This window comes from Leguminivora glycinivorella, chromosome 20, assembly GCF_023078275.1.
Source record: "Leguminivora glycinivorella isolate SPB_JAAS2020 chromosome 20, LegGlyc_1.1, whole genome shotgun sequence".
Classification (NCBI taxonomy): Eukaryota; Metazoa; Arthropoda; class Insecta; order Lepidoptera; family Tortricidae; genus Leguminivora; species Leguminivora glycinivorella.
Window position 1 is genome coordinate 15,533,497 of NC_062990.1, and position 18,708 is coordinate 15,552,204.

The 18,708-nt window shown below is 38.4% G+C and overlaps 1 protein-coding gene across 1 annotated transcript in view; it reads left to right on the top strand.

Moving 5' to 3' along the window:
* The window catches only part of LOC125236921 (probable ATP-dependent RNA helicase DHX35), a 132,500-nt gene extending 114,100 nt beyond the window's left edge, over positions 1-18,400 (top strand). Inside the window, exon 16 of the mRNA XM_048143838.1 lies at positions 18,225-18,400. Within this exon, the coding sequence (XP_047999795.1) occupies positions 18,225-18,339 (115 nt within the window). The 3' untranslated portion in view covers positions 18,340-18,400. The remainder of the gene's footprint in view (positions 1-18,224) is intronic.
* The last annotated feature ends 308 nt before the right edge of the window (positions 18,401-18,708 follow it).

Sequence of the window (18,708 nt, forward strand, 5' to 3'; positions counted from 1 at the left end):
AGGCTTACCAAGTACTGTGATTTTGGTACCTGGTTGGATGATAGCTTGCGAGATCAATTGGTATGTGGTCTATATAATGAAACAATTCGACTACGATTATTTACGGAAAAGGATTTGAAGTTTGCTAAGGCTAAGGATTTGGCGATAGCGTTGGAAGCAGCAGAGGTTAATGCGGCGGCGGTGGAAAGTCGAAGTCGTGCATCAGGAAACGACGCCACGGCGCCATGTTTTTCTATAGGCTACGAGAAAAAAACTAGTTTCAAGACGCCATTACGGAACACCCGAAGTTACCCGAGGCGCGACGAGCCGACGAAGGCGGTGAACAACGAAGTTAACCGAGGGAGACCGAACGGACAGCGGCCGAGCAATACCTACCGGGGACAGGTGACGTCGAGATCAGCTGACGGCAACCGCGCGCAATTAGGTCAAGGTCAAGGAACGTGCTCGGCGTGTGGAGGTGCGCATGCGGTTCAGACATGCAAATTTCGACTTTATGTTTGCCGGGTTTGTAATCAGGACGGGCACTTGAAGAAAATGTGCCCGAGGCTAACGAAAGTTAACTACGTGGAAAATGAGTATTCGGAAGAGGAAACTTAGAGGACTTAGAGGTAAATCTTTCCTTTGTTAAAGAAGATAATTTTAGTAAATACAAACCGTATTATGTGACCCTTAACGTCAATAATCATGATATCAGGATGGAAATTGATACGGGTAGTGCTATAAGTTGCGTTAGTCCGGAAGTTTATCAAAAATATTTTTCTGACTGTGAACTAAAACCGGGCCGTCTAATATTAAGATATTATTCGGGGGAAAAAGTACTTCCGTTAGGTAGATTAAAACCGCTCATTAAGTATAAAGATCGTTCAATGCCGCTCGATTTGTTTGTCATAGAGGATGGTAAAACTAACTTATTAGGCAGACAGTGGTTGGTTGAATTGGGAATTATTAAGGGTTCGTTCGAGTCAGAATTGATTAATTATGTAAATGCATCGAAAAATTTTAATCTGATAAATTTCAGTTCCAGGTTTAAAAATGTGTTCTCGGAGGGCCTGGGGAGGTACAACGGCGGGCTAGTGTCACTGCGAGTGCGGGAGGACGCGCGGCCCGTGTTCCTGCGCGCGCGCCCGCTGGCGTACGCGCTGCGCGAGCCGGTGGAGCGCGAGCTGGAGCGGCTGGAGCGCGACGGCGTCATCACGCCCGTGGAGACCTCCGACTGGGCGACACCTATCGTACCGGTGGTCAAGTCTGACGGAACTATACGCATCTGCGGAGATTACAAGATAAGTCTTAATAAACATTTAGATGTGGACCGTTTTCCTTTGCCTAGGGTCGAGGATTTGTTTACTAAATTGCATGGAGGTCAAAGATTTAGCAAAATTGACCTATCTCAAGCTTATGCACAATTGGTGCTAGATGATACTGCCAAATATACGGTAATTAATACGCACAAAGGTTTGTTTAAATATAATCGTTTGATTTATGGTTTATCCTCGAGTCCAGGCATTTTCCAAAGGATTCTGGAACAGATGTTCGCCGATTTGCCGAAAGTGGGGGTGTTTCTAGACGATGTGGTCATTACGGGTGAAAACGACCAGGAACATATAGAAAACCTATATAAGGTATTTGAAAGGCTAGAAAAATACGGGTTAAAGATTAAAAAAGAGAAATGCTCCTTCCTAGCTAATTCAATTACCTATTTAGGTTATGTAGTGGATAAAGAGGGACTCCACACCTGCCCTAAGAAGGTTAGGGATATATTGAATGTAACAACGCCCAGTAACGTGTCCGAATTACGCTCTTTTCTAGGAATGGCGATGTACTATGCCAAATTTGTGAAAAATATTAGTACTATACTGACGCCCCTGTATGAGTTGCTAAAAAAAGATGTAAAATTTGAGTGGTCTCAATCTTGTCAGGAGGCTTTTAATAAGGTAAAACGTATGTTGGCTTCCAGTGAGGTGCTGGCCCACTACTCACCAGACCTCCCTCTTATTTTGACGACGGATGCGAGCAGCGTGGGTGTGGCCGCTGTGATATCACATATGTGGCCGGACGGTACGGAGCGCCCAATAGCCTACACTTCGAGAGTACTGAACAGCGCGGAGAAGGCATATTCACAAATAGAACGGGAGGGCCTTGCCATCATCTATGGAGTAAAGAAATTCCACCAATATCTGTACGGCCGCAAATTCATTTTGAGGACCGACCATAAGCCGTTGGTGACGATCTTCGGAGACAAAGCTGGGATTCCAGCGATGGCGGCGAGTCGCATGCAAAGGTGGGCAATTATTTTAGGAGGTTATCAATATGATATTGAGTACGTACATACTACTAAAAACGGAGCCGATGCCTTGTCCCGATTACCTCCGCACAAGCCCGTAAGTAATCAGATCAGCGAAGAAACAACGTATCTGAATTTCGTACAGAACTTTTTGCCCATCACCAGCCAAGACGTCCAAAAAGCGACGGAGAAACATGTTGTTTTGAGACAAGTACTAATGTATATTAAAGGAGGGTGGCCATCATATTGTACTAGTGAAGAATTAAAACCATTTTTCTCCAGAAGGCAGGAACTGTACGTTGAAGGTGGTTGTATAATGTGGGGCTATCGTATGATCATCCCAGAAAATTTAAGAACGAGCATTTTAAAGGAATTGCATAGTAGTCACCAAGGTATGGTTAAGATGAAGAGTGTGGCTCGAAGTTTTGTTTGGTGGCCAAATATAGATCGGGATATAGAACAAATAAGTTGAAGCTGCGTAATTTGCGCTGTAGAAGCTTCTGCGCCACCTCGAGTTAAGTCTCAACCCTGGCCGTACTACTCGGAACCCTGGAGCAGGCTTCATGTAGACTTTCTAGGACCCTATGAAGGAAAAACTTTTTTATTTTGATTGACGCGACTACCAAATGGATAGAGGCTTTCTTAATGGCAAGAACAACTGCAAAGGCGGTAATTAAGGTGCTACGAGAGACTTTCGCGAGGTTCGGACTGCCAAAAGAGATCGTGTCAGATAACGGACCGCCGTTCACGAGTCAAGAGATGGACGAGTTTATGAAGTTAAATGGAATAACACATATTTTTACGGCACCTTACCAACCTGCATCGAATGGGGCCGCAGAAGGGGCGGTAAAACTGTGTAAGGGGGCTATAAAAAAAGCTGTAAGAGAAAATCAAGACATAGAAGAAACGTTACAAACATTCTTACTTAACTATCGTAACTGTGAACAAGGCACCACGGGCGAAACACCAGCTATGTTACTACAGAAACGACAGCTTCGTTCTAGACTGGATCAATTAAAACCTTCTTGTGCAGTAGAAAAGAGAGTACATCGCGCGCAACAGAAACAGATCGAATCAGCCGGAGGCATTTTGTCGACTCAAATGAACGAAGGAGATCCAGTATGGATTCAGGAATTTAATTCGAGGGATAAGTGGGTACCGGGAACAGTATCAAAGGTAAAGGGTTCTCGTAATTACGTAGTAACAAAGGAAAATGGCTCCACATGCAATAGACACTGTAACCAATTAAAGTCGCGAATGGTATATTGTTTGCCAAGCTCGATTCCGTCAGATAGCACCCCGCAGGTGTCACCAGACCGCACACCGGGGTCGCCACCGCGCTCTCCAGCCGCGCCGGTGCCCGCGCCGCTAGCGCCACCTACCGAGCCCGCATTGACACTAGCCCCAGTCTCAGAAATCCCAGAATCGAAACGTACCAGGAGACCACCTGTACGTTACGGTTTTGAGATAGATTAGTGGTTTGGCAGGTGTACTAATAATCATGGTATCATTATTTGTCTAATCAATGTTATATTTTGGAAGAAAACATAAAACATAATTTTACGTTTGTAATGTAGTTCTACAAAATGGTTTAGACCGATAACACTGTTTATTTGATATTAAAATTTGTATTTATATCGAAACTAAGACAAACCCATACCACGTAGTAATAAACGTACTTTATTTGTATACTTTTCCTCTTTAGGTATTACATATGTATGCCTAGTTTAGTTGTACAACTTAGTTATGTAAGACCTACTCATAAGGCATGTAATCCACTGTAGAGTTATTTCCTAGATTTGTTATAAAGTAGTATTATAGATTAAGCAGGGGGGTGTTATATATGTAATAGGGGGTAGCCCTAACTTTACTTGCGCCGACTAGAGGGTAGTTATTAACTCAGACTGTCAGTCCCGAAATACACACGGTTAAGCTAGCTTGGTGTTTCATTACTGCTCCTAGAAATACCCTAAGAACCTAGTTACTATCTCCGGGCTACATACACAACAATTCACAATTACAAATCTGCTTTCTTTTATATTTCATAAAATGGTAGCACATGGTACGAACGGTAGTACGAAGTTCCCGCAACAGACATAAACTAACATGGCCCCATCCCTAGTCGTTTACGTGAAAGCACAAACTACATATATACAGACTAGTTCGTCCCGTACAACAAAATGCGACCGTCAAAACGAAACTCTATTGATTCCAGCGAAAATGATAGATGTCACTCATAGTCCGATTTGGCATTGATCTAAATTTAATAAATTTTGAAACATGGCTAATTTTTAAATTTACATGTTAAGATCTAATTTTCTTGACATATAGTAATAAAAACTGTTTCAAAAAACATTAGAAACAAATTAAATCTATGTTTACAGATAATAGAGCAAATTTTTAGCGCCATCTATCAAAAAAACAAAAAATCACTGGTATCTAAGCGGTTAAGGTTTCAAATTTACCTGAACAATTTGACAAAATAGACGTTTAGCACATACAAATATGGTCGAATATTGAATGAATAATAATCGAAGCCGAAAAATTGGGACCGTGTACAACGAGAAGTAAGTAAACATTGTGAAAAAATTAATGGAATCTTGTGTTATTTTACTATATTAGACAATTTTGGATGATATTGGTTATAACATTATCGCCAATAACATTAAAATTGTTGTTTTCAGTGAGAAATTAACAAACTGGTGACTAAAACGGGGTTTCGTGCCATCACTCACGAAATCATTTTCCAACCTGAGACAATGAATAAAGGCAAAAAATTGGTTCTAGCTGGGCATTTTCTAGAGATTGAAGACATTATTCCACCATTTGTACTTATGTGCAATAAAGTATAAATAAATCATTGGCTTTTGAAATTGTTGATATGTCATTTTCATAGGCTAACTGTAGGTATTATATTATTCAGGGACAGGGTACAGGGTTTATTGTAAAATAAAAAGAAACCAGCTATAATAACTTTTAATTATAATATACATTACAAAAACTTGTTTCATTTACTTGAAAATATTAGAGGTTTACCATATCACATCAAATATGTAATCATCAATGCGATGAAAGAAGTTCTCAGGAAATTTATTTAAAATGTGATAAGCCTTTGGCCTGCTTCTGCTTTTCTTGTTTTCGTGCTCCTTCATCCCATTGAAACTTCGATATTTACGCATTTTTGTCAATCCGTTTCGATTTGTACACAGGAGCAGACATGAGGAAACAACTCGAATGATTTTGGAACATACTCGTAACTGGGATTGGCTTCCACATCGGCTTTTCTACCTCCAATAAAGTTTGCACTACAAATTCACCGTAAATTCAATTCAATACTTGTACCAAATGATTAATGCACTTTAAATAAAACTTCAGAGGTTAGATGACATATTTCTTCTTACGGCAATTATCCACTTAAACGGTGGTTTCGTTTCCACCACGGTCTTGGAAATAGCTAGAATTTAGTCGCTATTTTTCTTGGTGTTATTACAATTCACCATAACAATTTTTACTATGCCCATATTAAATTTATCCTGAAAATGTTTACTGCAATATGGATTTGACAGCGTAAGTCAGCGACAGGAATGTCAATTTTGGCCATAGTGAGCGCTGCGCTGTGATCCTTTTAGTTACCCCCTCCACCCGCTTTGCACCCTGCATCTTGCCAATACAGTACAGACTTGTCATCCCATACATCCGTCTCACGTTTTTCTCTTCAATCATTTGACAGGTGCAACTTACTAACTTAAGTATTTACTTTTCAGCAGGAACATCGAAACGCCTGACACATTAGTGAAAGCTAGATGATGGCTAATTTCGGGCCAATTGTCAAGACACGTTATGGTCTCGGTTGAAGTTGGTTTGCTTTTCAAGCCAGAGGTCACGGGTTCGAATCCCGGCGGAGAGACACAAGTGAAGATAACAGTTTTTTTGTGTTTTATTTTTATTTTTATTTTATGGTTTTTGATTTTTGTTTCCATAAGTTTTAACGATAATTCTGAATTATCTTGAACGTACATTCCAGTAAAACCAAAATATGCTAGGTAAAATATTACAACTCTAAGTACGTTTTCACATTATCCTATCCGCGATATCGGATGAAGGAATAATTTTAAAGGCAAAAATCAAAGATGGCGGCTTAAATATATGGGATATCGATATCGGTCCTACATCTGATATCGGATCGGATAATGTGAAAACGCACTAAGACGGAAGTATTACTTTCTGATTATTTCATTTTTAGTAGTATAAAAATGTTTTACCACAAACAACTACATAATATCAGCACGACAGAGTCAGACGGCACTATGATCAGAATGAGACAAAAGTTGTCAAAATGTTAATAGGCCAATTTTATTCACCAAATTCTTTGAAAAGTTTCTTCATTACCATACTAAGTGTTGGTCCAGATTGATAAAACATTGAATATTGGTATTTCGGGGTGTAAAAACATGTCAAATCTGAGATATGAAATATTAGTACTAGTAGGTAGTAGTAGTTATTTTCCCATCAAATATAATGAATAAAAATAAATCAAACACAAAGTATTAAAAAAATACAAAAAGATTCACAAAAAAGCAAGAGGTCTCCAGCGAGATTCGAACCTCTGTTGCTCAAGTTATCGCAGCTAAAAAGCAGTATCTTTGACCGCCGCACCAAACTTCTATTTAATCAGAGTGACGAAATTAGGTAACTTATAGGTATAATATGAGTAGTAAGTCATGAAGACTTTTCACGACAAATTGAATGAATATTGAATATTAAATGTTTTGTTACTTCAAAATGCAACGTTGCCAGACTGCTGACTGCAACGTCGCATAACTCTAGTTTAGTCGTAAACTGATTTAGACCTTAGTAAATTATTATTAAAAATCAATTCAGAAATAGAAGATGATGGCTATACGGCGCTTGACTGATGGATGCGTTTTGTTATATAGAAGGAGTAGGTACATATTTCTGAAAATATTTTTATCTTCTTGCTTTAAACTCAAAATTTTCTTGATATTCACCAATTATCATCATTTTGATATTTTGATATTCGTATATAATTAATAACCTAGATACAAAAAGAACATAATGAATGATACTTCGATATTTTACCAGTATCGAAACGCAGTATGTTGGCCATGACAGCCAGTGACAGTACTAGTACTGAGGGCTTACTGCTGTCACCTGGGTTAACACATTGCGGACATCTTTCTCTTTTACTCCTATCCAGGCATATAGAATGACACATAGCGCAAACTCTGGTGTTCGTGGAAAACCTCCTAGCTAGACTTGTCATTCATTCATTGTAATAGTAAAAAGATATTGACTCCAAAGACTAATGTTTAAGTGATTTTCAGTCTTATGTCAAAGCTGAGTAAGACGTGGATGGCGGCAAAGCTTTTGTAAAATACATATATTGAATCACGGAATTAAGCAACACAAGGCAATTTTTGTTATGTATTTATATTCCGCGTTATGTTTAAGGCGTATATTGTATCGTTTTTCATAACAAAATGCGTAAATAATTTATACCTTAGTCTGTAACGTATACGCAAAGGTTCTTGAGCGAAACCAAAATCGACAATATCCACCTACACTCAAAAAAAATCTTTTTAATTTATTATATTATATTTTATTTATTAATTATAGTATAAAGCAACATCTGTTGACGGTTTGTAATTGTCGATATTAATATATCTATACTAACTTTCAATGTGGTACATGCAACTGGACAACTGTCACTGTACATTTGTAATTCTTATTACAAGGGCATAACGTCTATGGTTAGCTAAGACAGAGTATTGCTGTTAGTAGGTACGATGGGTACGATGTTGAACCTTAGGTTACCTTCCATCAATACTAATACTGAAAAACAATTTTTAAACTTATTGCATTACATGTGTCTAACAAAATTTCAATGAAATGGGTTGTGAATCTAATATTAAAAAAAAATCACTATTTAAAAAAAGATGGTTGTAAAGGGTATAAAAGATTAAAAAAAAAAGAAAAAAAAATATTTTCACTGCCGAGGATCGAACCCACGACGTCGGGGCCGCGTCCATCATCTTACGCTACTATAACTGAGCTATTTAAGCGATAGTAAGGGTGGCGAAATATTAACTAACTTTCAATCTAGTACATGCATGGCGTTACGAGTCCTAAAATTAATTATATTCTTTTAAAGATTTATGTCTCAAAAGTGACACTTAACGCCATCTAACAGTGATCTCAAGGCAACAAGAAATTTGTAGTAACGCCATCTACATTTGCCGTGCTTTTAGGCGGTCGCATTTTTTTGTATGGGGTGGACATATCTACTATATCCATAATCTCTGGTGAAAGGGATAGCATATCGCATTGTTAACTAGGCAAAAAGGGATGGACGCGCCTCGGCGCCGCTCAGTACAACCATATTGACCAGTATAAATGAACTCCGCGGATAATAAACAATATTCAACAAAATAATTAATTTGACTTAACTGTGGAATGTTATTCCATCTTTTTTATATGTAGAAGTGTTAGAAGACTTGCCACACCACTTTATGCTGCAAGAGACCATTGTTTGCAACCAAATTTGATTATTTAAGATTTTTTCCCGAGCGGACACGAACACTGTTAGCGGGTCGTATACTTGGGCGCTACTGATCGGTGTCGCACGCGTTCAAACTTTTATAAACCTGATTTGTCGTATGCTTGGTGACCGCGAGTCGCCCTGTAAGGGCCGTCTTGTTGTATTGGTCTGTGTATGAGAGTGAAAGGTGTTAGTATGGAAATGACGGCTGATAGAGAGGAATGGAGGAGGAAAATATGCTGCGCCGACCCCAAATAATGGGGAGAGAGTAGGGTTGTAAAAAAACGGTTTTTTTTCTAGCTTGAAAAAATAGTGTATTGTTTTCAGCGTTCATGTTTGTAAGTATGTATGTATGCGAGATTCTTTGGTCCACCATAACAGTAGAACAAAACGAACAAAATGAGGAGGCACACTCAAAGGTTATGATAGATGGCGCCACCTTATTAGTCCATAGAATTTCATACGTGAGAGCGAGAAGATGATATGTTTCTTCTCTCTAAAAAATAATAAATAATCTAATATATTTTAATAAAAAACGGCATTCGTCCAGGTAAATCACAAAAAATGTAACATGAGAAAGACTTACTACTTATATAAACTAATCTTTGTCCTCCTAGATGGCGCTGTAACGAATAGAAACTGGTGAACGATGGATCAATACAGATGATACTGTTTTTTTAGTTGCCTTATGATATACTGTTTTATATTTTTAATGAGATAATTTTATCCAATTTTTGTATGACGCGATATCTCTTTTGATCGTCGCTCTTTTTAAACTATATACATTGTGTAAATTCAACAATTCGTTAGTATAAGCAAAGACAATAATATGTAACTCCGTACAGACGGGTAAAGTCTAAGAAAAAAACGTACCTCAAAGCCCTAGAGAAAAAGGTACGGTGGCCTAGATGGCGTTACACCTTTGGGGAACGCTCATCTAGATGGCGCTAATATTAATATTTGACATTTTAATAATAGAGCGAACTAGTTCGTGGGAGCGATTGAACGAGATCGGAGCGCTCCGAACAACGAACGAAACGGCACAAGCCAGTACATTTTCGGACAATGAACCTATCGAAGTGTCGAATTTAATGTGTTAAAATTAAAGAGCGATTATCAAAATAGATATCGCTCGAACAAAAATTTGGAAAAATAATAAATTAATACTCCACAGAAAATTAGGCCGCTCTAGAACTAGTATAACCTATGTTGTTTCATCGCTCGCCAGTTTCTAGCCGGTACAGCGCCATCTAGCGGGTACACGGGAAGCGTCTGAATTATGGGGGCAATTGATTGTCAAAACTGAGGCTTAAAAGTTTTAAGCTTGTGTCGAGAGATGGCTATGCAGATGCACTGTGATTTCACATTTTACTTCGACAGTAACTCTCTATAATACTCGATCCTCTTTGATATAAGGAACCTCCTTCAGTGTGTTCGGCTTATCTAAGTACTTTCCTATATACTTTTTACCTGTTTACAGTGTTTACCTCGAGTCCTCGACTATACAAAAATAAAAATTTGTCACATTTTAAAAACCGTATAATAACAGACAATAAAATTTAAATATACCCATCGAATAGCAAAGAAAATAATTTATTTTATTGCCCCCATAATTCAGACGCTTTCCGTTGTACCTGCTAGATGGCGTTGTACCGGCTAGAAACTGGCGAGCGATGAAACAACACAGGTTATATTAGTTCTTGAGCGGCCTAATTTTTCGTGAAATATTAAATATTAATTGATTAGTTTCCCTATTTTTGTACGAGCGATATCTATTTTGATAATCGCTCTTTGATTTTAACACATTATGTAAATTCGACACTTCGATAGGTTCATTGTCAGATAATGTAGTAATGTACTGGCTTGTGCCGTTTCGTTCGTTGATCTTGTCTAAAAAGATCCTAAATTCTAGTGATAAGGTTAAAACTGCCTGGCAGGTGATCGGCAATGAAACTGGGAAACGTAAAATGAAGGATCCGCACTACAAGCTACGAATTGGTGACGCTTTAGTAAGTTCCGACCGTGAAGTCGCAGATCATTTTGAGCAGTTTTTCTCGAATATACCGGTAGAAACAACACAGTCTCTTAATTCGTCGCCAGATGTCGCTGAAGAAATTTTGAAGAGAAATGTAGCGGAATGTACAGAATTCTTCAAATTTTCGTATATCACTCCGAACATAGTTCTTAAGACTTTTAGATCACTGAATTTAAAGAAAACTGAAGATCTATGGGGCCTGTCAGTCAAAGTTTTGCATTCCATTATTGAATCTATTGCACCATATTTAGCTGAGATTTTCAACAGATGCATTGATGTTGGCACTTTTCCAGATATTATGAAACATAGCAAAATTATCCCGTTGTTTAAATCAGGAACGAAGACAGATCCTACGAACTTTAGGCCGATTTCAATACTACCTGCATTAAGCAAAGTGTTTGAGAAACTTATTTTAAATCAACTGCTGTCGCATTTCAACAGAAATAAACTGCTTGATAGCAATCAATTTGGTTTTACCAAAGGTCGATCAACCACTGACGCTGGTGCGGTACTCCTAAAGCACATCTTTGACACTTGGGAAAAAGCTCAAGATGCTGTTGGAATTTTCTGTGATCTGTCCAAGGCATTTGATTGCGTAGATCACGAAAATTTAAAACGAAAATTAAGCCACTACGGGATAAAAGCCGGTGCCCTCGACTTAGTCTCATCATATCTGTCGGATAGGACTCAAAGAGTAGTTATTAATGGAACTCATTCGGCGGGGTCCCCGGTAGCCCTCGGAGTGCCTCAAGGTTCAATTCTTGGTCCCTTCCTCTTTTTAGTATATATTAATGACCTACCCACTCTTGTTAAAGGCAGACATGATATAGTGTTATTTGCGGATGACACTTCTCTTATATTCAAAGTGGACAGGAAGGAAAATAGCTTCGACAGTATTAATGATGCCCTATCAACTATAGTTAACTGGTTTACGGCAAACAATCTACTTTTGAACGCCAAGAAAACCAAATGCATCAAGTTTGCGTTACCTAACGTCAAGCAGATAAATAACAGCAAAATCCAAATAAAAGGTGATACGCTGGAGTTTGAAGACCAAACTGTTTTCCTGGGAGTCACTTTAGACTCAAAACTGCAATGGCACGCACATATTGCTACTTTAGCTAACAAACTTAGTTCAGCTGCCTACGCAGTAAGGAGAATCAGACAGCTAACAAACGTAGAGACGGCCAGGCTGGTATACTTTGGTTACTTCCATAGTGTTATGTCGTATGGAATTCTGTTATGGGGTAAAGCCGCAGATATTCAGACGATATTTGTGCTGCAAAAGCGAGCTGTACGTTCCATATATGGACTGGGCGCTCGAGCTTCCCTAAGAGAGAAATTCAAAGAGGTGAACATTCTTACCGTTGCCTCTCAGTACATACTTGAGAATATTATGTATGCTAGGAAAAACATCCATGAATACAAGCTTAACAGTGATATCCATAACTATAACACTAGAAACAAACATAAACTTGCCGTGCCCTTCCACCGTCTCCGTAAGGTTAGTACGTCTTTCGTTGGGAACTGTACACGTTTTTATAACAAAATCCCCATTGATGTAGTGAACTTGCCACTCGGCAAATTTAAGTCACATGTTAAGCGCTGTTTGCTAGGTAAAGCTTACTATACGGTAAATGATTTTATAAATTATAAAAATGCCTTTAAGCCAGTAGCTTGATTATGGTAGCAGAAGTTTGTAATACAACCGTACTAGTATCCAGTAAAAATGACACAGCGTAATTTTTCTCATGTGATTGTATTGTATCATTAGTTATGTTAGTAGGACGCTTAGAGACCTTATACACCTCTAAGATTTTTGTTTTCATTATATAGCGTAGTTATATAAAATTTATTTAAAGTATGATAGTACACTGACCCTTAGAGACCTTTACATCTCTAAGTCACGTTGAGCATGTAATTAGTTATGTATAGCTATACTAGGCATTGTTGCCCTCTTTAATGTCACCTACAAGCTTAATGTCGTGTTTCACTGTGTCGATTTTTCTTTTGTCAATTTGCTGTTAGCTTGAACATGTCATGCTCGCTTAAAAGTCTTTGCTTACGGTGGCGTGTTGATCGGGTCGCCACCTTCCCGAATGGAGGTTGAGGGAGGCGATGGCTGAGATACGCGTCATACTCGTGAACGGGTGCTGTTTGTGGAGACTGGTCTGTTCAAGCTTACCTGGGCCACATGTTTTGTTAGATTATTTAACTTTACTTTTGAGCGGATTGCGAGACACTACATTCGGTTCTTGTAAGAATTAAACTTAAGTAAGTAATGTCTTAAGGATGACACTAGAGACCATCACGTTGTCGTTTAATTTAGTTAATTTTAGCTTTTGGACACTTAGAGACTTTATACATCTCTGAGATTTTGATTATATTTTATTTTAAAATAGACTCCTTACTTTAATGACCTTGTTGTCGTTTGATTAAGTTAATGTTAGTTTTTTGGACACTTAGAGACCTTATACATCTTTGAGATTTTGATTATATTTTTAAACTTAATTTGTAACCTTGATTGGCCCTTATTTGTAAACTTGATTTGTTCTTTAATGATTGACAACTAGAGACTTGTACATCTCTTGAAATGTGTAATTTAGCTGTTCATTTTCTGTATTTTTTATTTTTTTTTGTATTATTTGACAAAGGTTTTTACTTTTAAATATTTTAATTTTATAAAATTTGACTCTTGGAGACGCTATACATCTCCATGGATTATTTGATTAAGTATAATATTTTTACTTGTAATATTCAGTCTTTTACAACTATTGAAGTATTATAGATTTCTTTTATCTTTGTATCTGTTTGCACTTTCTTTATGTATTGATTATAGTTAGTAATAATATGACATTTAGAGACTTTATACATCTCTAATTCTATATCAGTGTATAGCTACTTTGCTTATGATTAATATTTTTAGTTAATATTTCTATTAATTTCATTTGTTTAACTTTAATGAATACTCTGTAATGTTGACATGTAAAAGTGCCCCCGTGGCCTATTTGCTGAATAAATGATTTTGTATTTGTATTTTTGTATTTTGATCGGAGCGCTCCGATCTCGTTCAATCGCTCCCACGAACTAGTTCGCTCTTTTAGGTCTTTTGCTCATTTAGTTCAGCCAGACCAGCGACCACTGCGGCCGGAAAGATCAGAACGAATGGGACCGAATAGTGTCAAAATGATACGAATAGTCCACAGATAGTAACATTCCGGGCCGAAAGGTTGTAAGTAAACGAAGTTCAATATGAAAACTTGACGTTTTTTGTTGCTCTGCTAAGTAGCTCTCGCTCTCGGTCGGCGCAGTCACACACTCGTTCTCGATCCAAACCGCTCGCGCTCGCCGATCCTATACTGAACTAAATGAGCAAAGACCGAATCTCAGAGCCTGGAAAGATTCAGTTCATTTCGGTCATTGATGGGATTTTATTCCTAACAGTTCATAGTTCGTGAACGACACAAACCTACTGGAGATGGGCCGAATATGGACTTTGCCGAATACGAATATTCGGTTACGCCATATTTTTAAAGCGGATGTTAAGATTAAAACTATTAAATGATAATGGTTACATATGTTACTACAACTATGTTTTTATGATTTAGTGGATAACTAAAACAGTTCTCTCTTTTTAGCAGTTCCTTAAAAAGCTACTTAGGAGCTTATTACCCAATGGAATACGTAAGATCTTCGTAAGTTATTTACTTTGTTTATTTGGTAAATATTCGGCAATGCAACCGAATTATTCGGCCGTATACGAACATTGAAAAACTTGCCGAATACCGAATATTTACCGAATGTTCGGCCCATCTCTAAAATGTACCCACCTGTATATGAATTTTTGTTTTTGAAAATATGATACAAGTACGTAAAAAAGGAAGATCGAAATGAGCGGCGATAATGGAAAACACGACCGAAGGGATTGCTGAAATCGCGAAACAAAATTTGGCTACTCCATAGAAATGAGCGGAATCATGACATTTTTTTTATACCACGTCGGTGGCAAACAGGTATACGGCCCGCCTGAAAGTCACCGTAACCTATGGACGCCTGCAACTCAAGGGGTGTCACGTGCGCGTTGCCGACCCATTAGAAACTTGTACACTTTTTTTTTGAAGAACCCCATACTGTTCATCGGGATTACCTCGACAGGGAGCTCATTCCACAGCCGGAGCGTTCGTGGGAGGAAATTCCTCTGAAACCGCACGGTGCGCGACCATTTAGGTTGTATTGTAAGGTGTGTGGATGGCGAGCGGTGCGATGATGAAATGTGGCCGTTGGCATCATGTCAAACAGTTCTTCAGAACACAACCCATCACAGAACTTTATTTAGATAGAAGAAACAAGTTCATCTATTTGTATAGGGGCCGAGCGTGTCAAATTTTGTACTGAAGTTGTTTCTTGCCTGTAATTTTAAATATGTCTCAGGCTCTTGATTGTTCATAATTTTTGTGTTGTTGCAATTGAATATCACGTAACGAGGCATTTTTTATGTTTTGATTGACTTCAACTTACAAAAATTGACGCCCGAAAGCTGCAAGCTGCGAGTAAAGACGGACAACTCAGTGGATTTCACTGAGTTCATTTGACACGCTAAGTAGATACGTTTGCTTGATCTATGGTATTACAGGCGATAGAGCACACATAAGGAGGCGAAGGCCCTTAGACTTAAGGGTTCAATACGGCCTGTGAGTTTGGGATCGTCGACAATTCGTACAGCGCGTTTCTGGATCGAATCAATCACAATCGAAATGTATGAAACAGCTAAATTATTTTTTGCGATTTCAGCATCGGCCTCATAATAATAGCTGTTCATTATGACCTCAAATAAAAATGCAAAGTTTGAATGGTCCTTTTCCTTTCACCGTGTAAATATTTTTATTTATACTCTGTCAAACAAGTCTGTCAGTAAATAAGAACAAAGAAAACTATATACATCCTTTTCTTTAGGGTGCTAGAGAAAAGGAAACCTATAGTTTTCTTTGTTTTTATTTATTGACAGACTTGTTTGACAGAGACTTGTTTAGTGTATCATAGTTATTTTCACAGTGTAATGTCATACGGTATTCTGGTTTGGGGCAAAGCAGCTGACATACAGACTATCTTTGTATTACAAAAGAGAGCCATTCGTTCTATTTACAACTTAGGAACACGTGAATCAGTAAGAGAACTCTTCAAAGAAATTAATATCTTAACTGTAGCTTCCCAATACATTTATGATAGTATAATTTATGTTGTTAAGAATTTAGACTGTTTCACTAAGAATTCTGATATCCATAATTATAACACTAGAAACAAAAATAAGCTTGCCATAAAGAAGTTTCGTGTCCGTAAAGTACAGAAGTCATTTGTTGGGCAATGCATTCATTTTTATAATAAGTTACCTGACACTGCTTTGAGATTACCCCTCCCAGCTCTTAAGAACTACTTAAAAAAATCATTGATGTTAAAGGCTTATTACAGAGTCGAGGACTATTTGACAGACAAACATGCATGGCCCGAACCAGAAACTACAAAAAACGAATAGCAATTAAAATAATTGTATTATGTATAGAGGACACAGTTCAGATAAGAAAGCACATCAAATATTTTATATTTTATGTTGTGTAGGTAAATTACATATTTAATGATATTGAGATTCATATTATCTTTTTCTTCTATGACAATTTGATATGTTTTCTCTGAAGAAGAACGACGTATTATTAAGCAATAATATAATTTATTGAAATTGATTTCCATAGAGTACCTAGTCTGTTCATATTCTTTGATGAATACTTTTGCATGTTAAATTGTATGTTGTTATTTAATGCATGTTAATTATAAGATGTAATGTTTTGAAAAGAAGTTGCCCGCCGAGTTTCTTGCCGGTCCCATAGTGGATACCCCCCTCCCAACTGAGGGGGGACTGAAATCTTCTCGAGGCTGAGGCGTAGGGTTAGAGCCGGCGTAGCTTTATTTGACGTTCATATGCGCATTGTAATATGCCTACTTGAAAAATAAATATTTCATTTTCATTTCATTTTCATTTTCATTTTCAGAGTATAAGTAAAAAATCGTCGCCTAGCACCCATAGTACAAGCTTTGCTTACTTTGATCTGTGCAAAGAGGATCGAGTATTATAGAGAGTTACTGTCGAAGAAAAATGTGTAATCACAGTGCACCATCTCTTCACACAGACTTAAAACTTTTGAACCTCAGTTTTGACAATTTGGCCCATATTCTTTTTTTTTTTTTTAATACTACGTCGGTGGCAAACAAGTATACGGTCCGCCTGATGTAAAGCGGTCACCGTAACCTATGGACGCCTGCAACTCAAACAGTGTCACATGCGCGTTGCCACCCCATTAGAAACTTGTACACTCCCTTTTGCTGTGTTAAGTACACAGCAAAAAGGAGTGTACAAGTTCCAAGGAGGGTTCGGGTTGCCGACGACTCAAAGGACAATAGATGGAACAAGTTAGTTCCGTAAGTCCTCCCGTCGTCAGCACCCCGCACCCTCGTTGAGCTCTGGCAGCCTTACTCACCGGCAGGAACACAACACTATGAGTAGGGTCTAGTGCTATTTGGCTGCGGTCTTCTGTAAGGCGGAGGTACTTCCCCAGTTGGGCTCTGCTCTAGATTCGAGCGAGACGATATCCGCTGTGCTGTGCCCTACCACACAAAGCGGAATATCATTCGCTATGCCCTACCTCCTACAAAAATTATCCTATATCTATCTATATCCTATTCTTAGCTTGGTATGCTTTAAAAATGTCAAATATTAATATTAGCGCCATCTAGCTGAGCGTACCCCAAAGGTGTAATGCCATCTAGGCTACCGTACCTTTTTCTGTATGGTACTGAGATACGTTTTTTCTTAGACTTTATCTGTCTATATGTCTTTGGATCTGTGTAAGGTGTCCCCCAAAATGTATTTTTCCCCTCAATACCAGCGGGTAAAAACGCATTTTATCCACTAGTGGGTAAAGCAATTTGACCTTGAATAAAGTCAAATTAACTGCTTTTAAATTGATAAAAGTAGGTGAATCTAGTAATAAAGATGATTTACCACCTGTGGAACTACTGGAAGCAGTGATAAACGCATTTTTTGCGTTGTAGTTTCCTCGCTATAGTGAGGGGAAAAGTTTTGTGTTACACTCTGGTGGATTATACTTCTCGTGTGTTAAAAAAGTCGCAAGTTCAGGATTCTATTCTCAAACCACTCGATTCGCTCGTGGTTCAACTATAGAATCCTTTCACTTGCTCGTTTTTTAATACCACATTCGGCGTTAAAATACAACTTTGCCCCCTTGTATAACAAATAACTATTATTTATTTTTATTGACAGAAAACATATTTGTTCACAGGGTGGTGTTCGCAAGTGTCCAGAGTACGGGAGACAAGACTTACATGCGAGATATGATGACGATTAATAAGGAATGGCTGTTAGAAATAGCCCCGCATTATTATAAACAAACCTAGTCATAAAAAAATCGAAATAAGATGTCATATATTAAAGAAAAAATGACGATCCGGCCTTCACCACTGGTGGTGCTCGTCATTTTTTCTTTAACATCTTCTTCTTCTTCAACCTAGGGTTTTCCCGGCCTAGCGCCAGGGTCCGCTTTCCTGCTCAGCCTTCTCCACTTTGCCCGGTCTTCGGCATCCTGAGGTGAGAGATTATTCTCTTCCATGTCCGCTGTCACGACGTCCAGCCAGCGCTTCTTAGGCCTACCGCGGCCGCGTGACCTAGGGCCTTGGACGATGAGGTTGAGGCATCTGTTTCCGACGTAGTCTACCGGTCTGCGGCGTATGTGGCCATCCCACCGTAGGCGACTTTCCTGCAGCTTA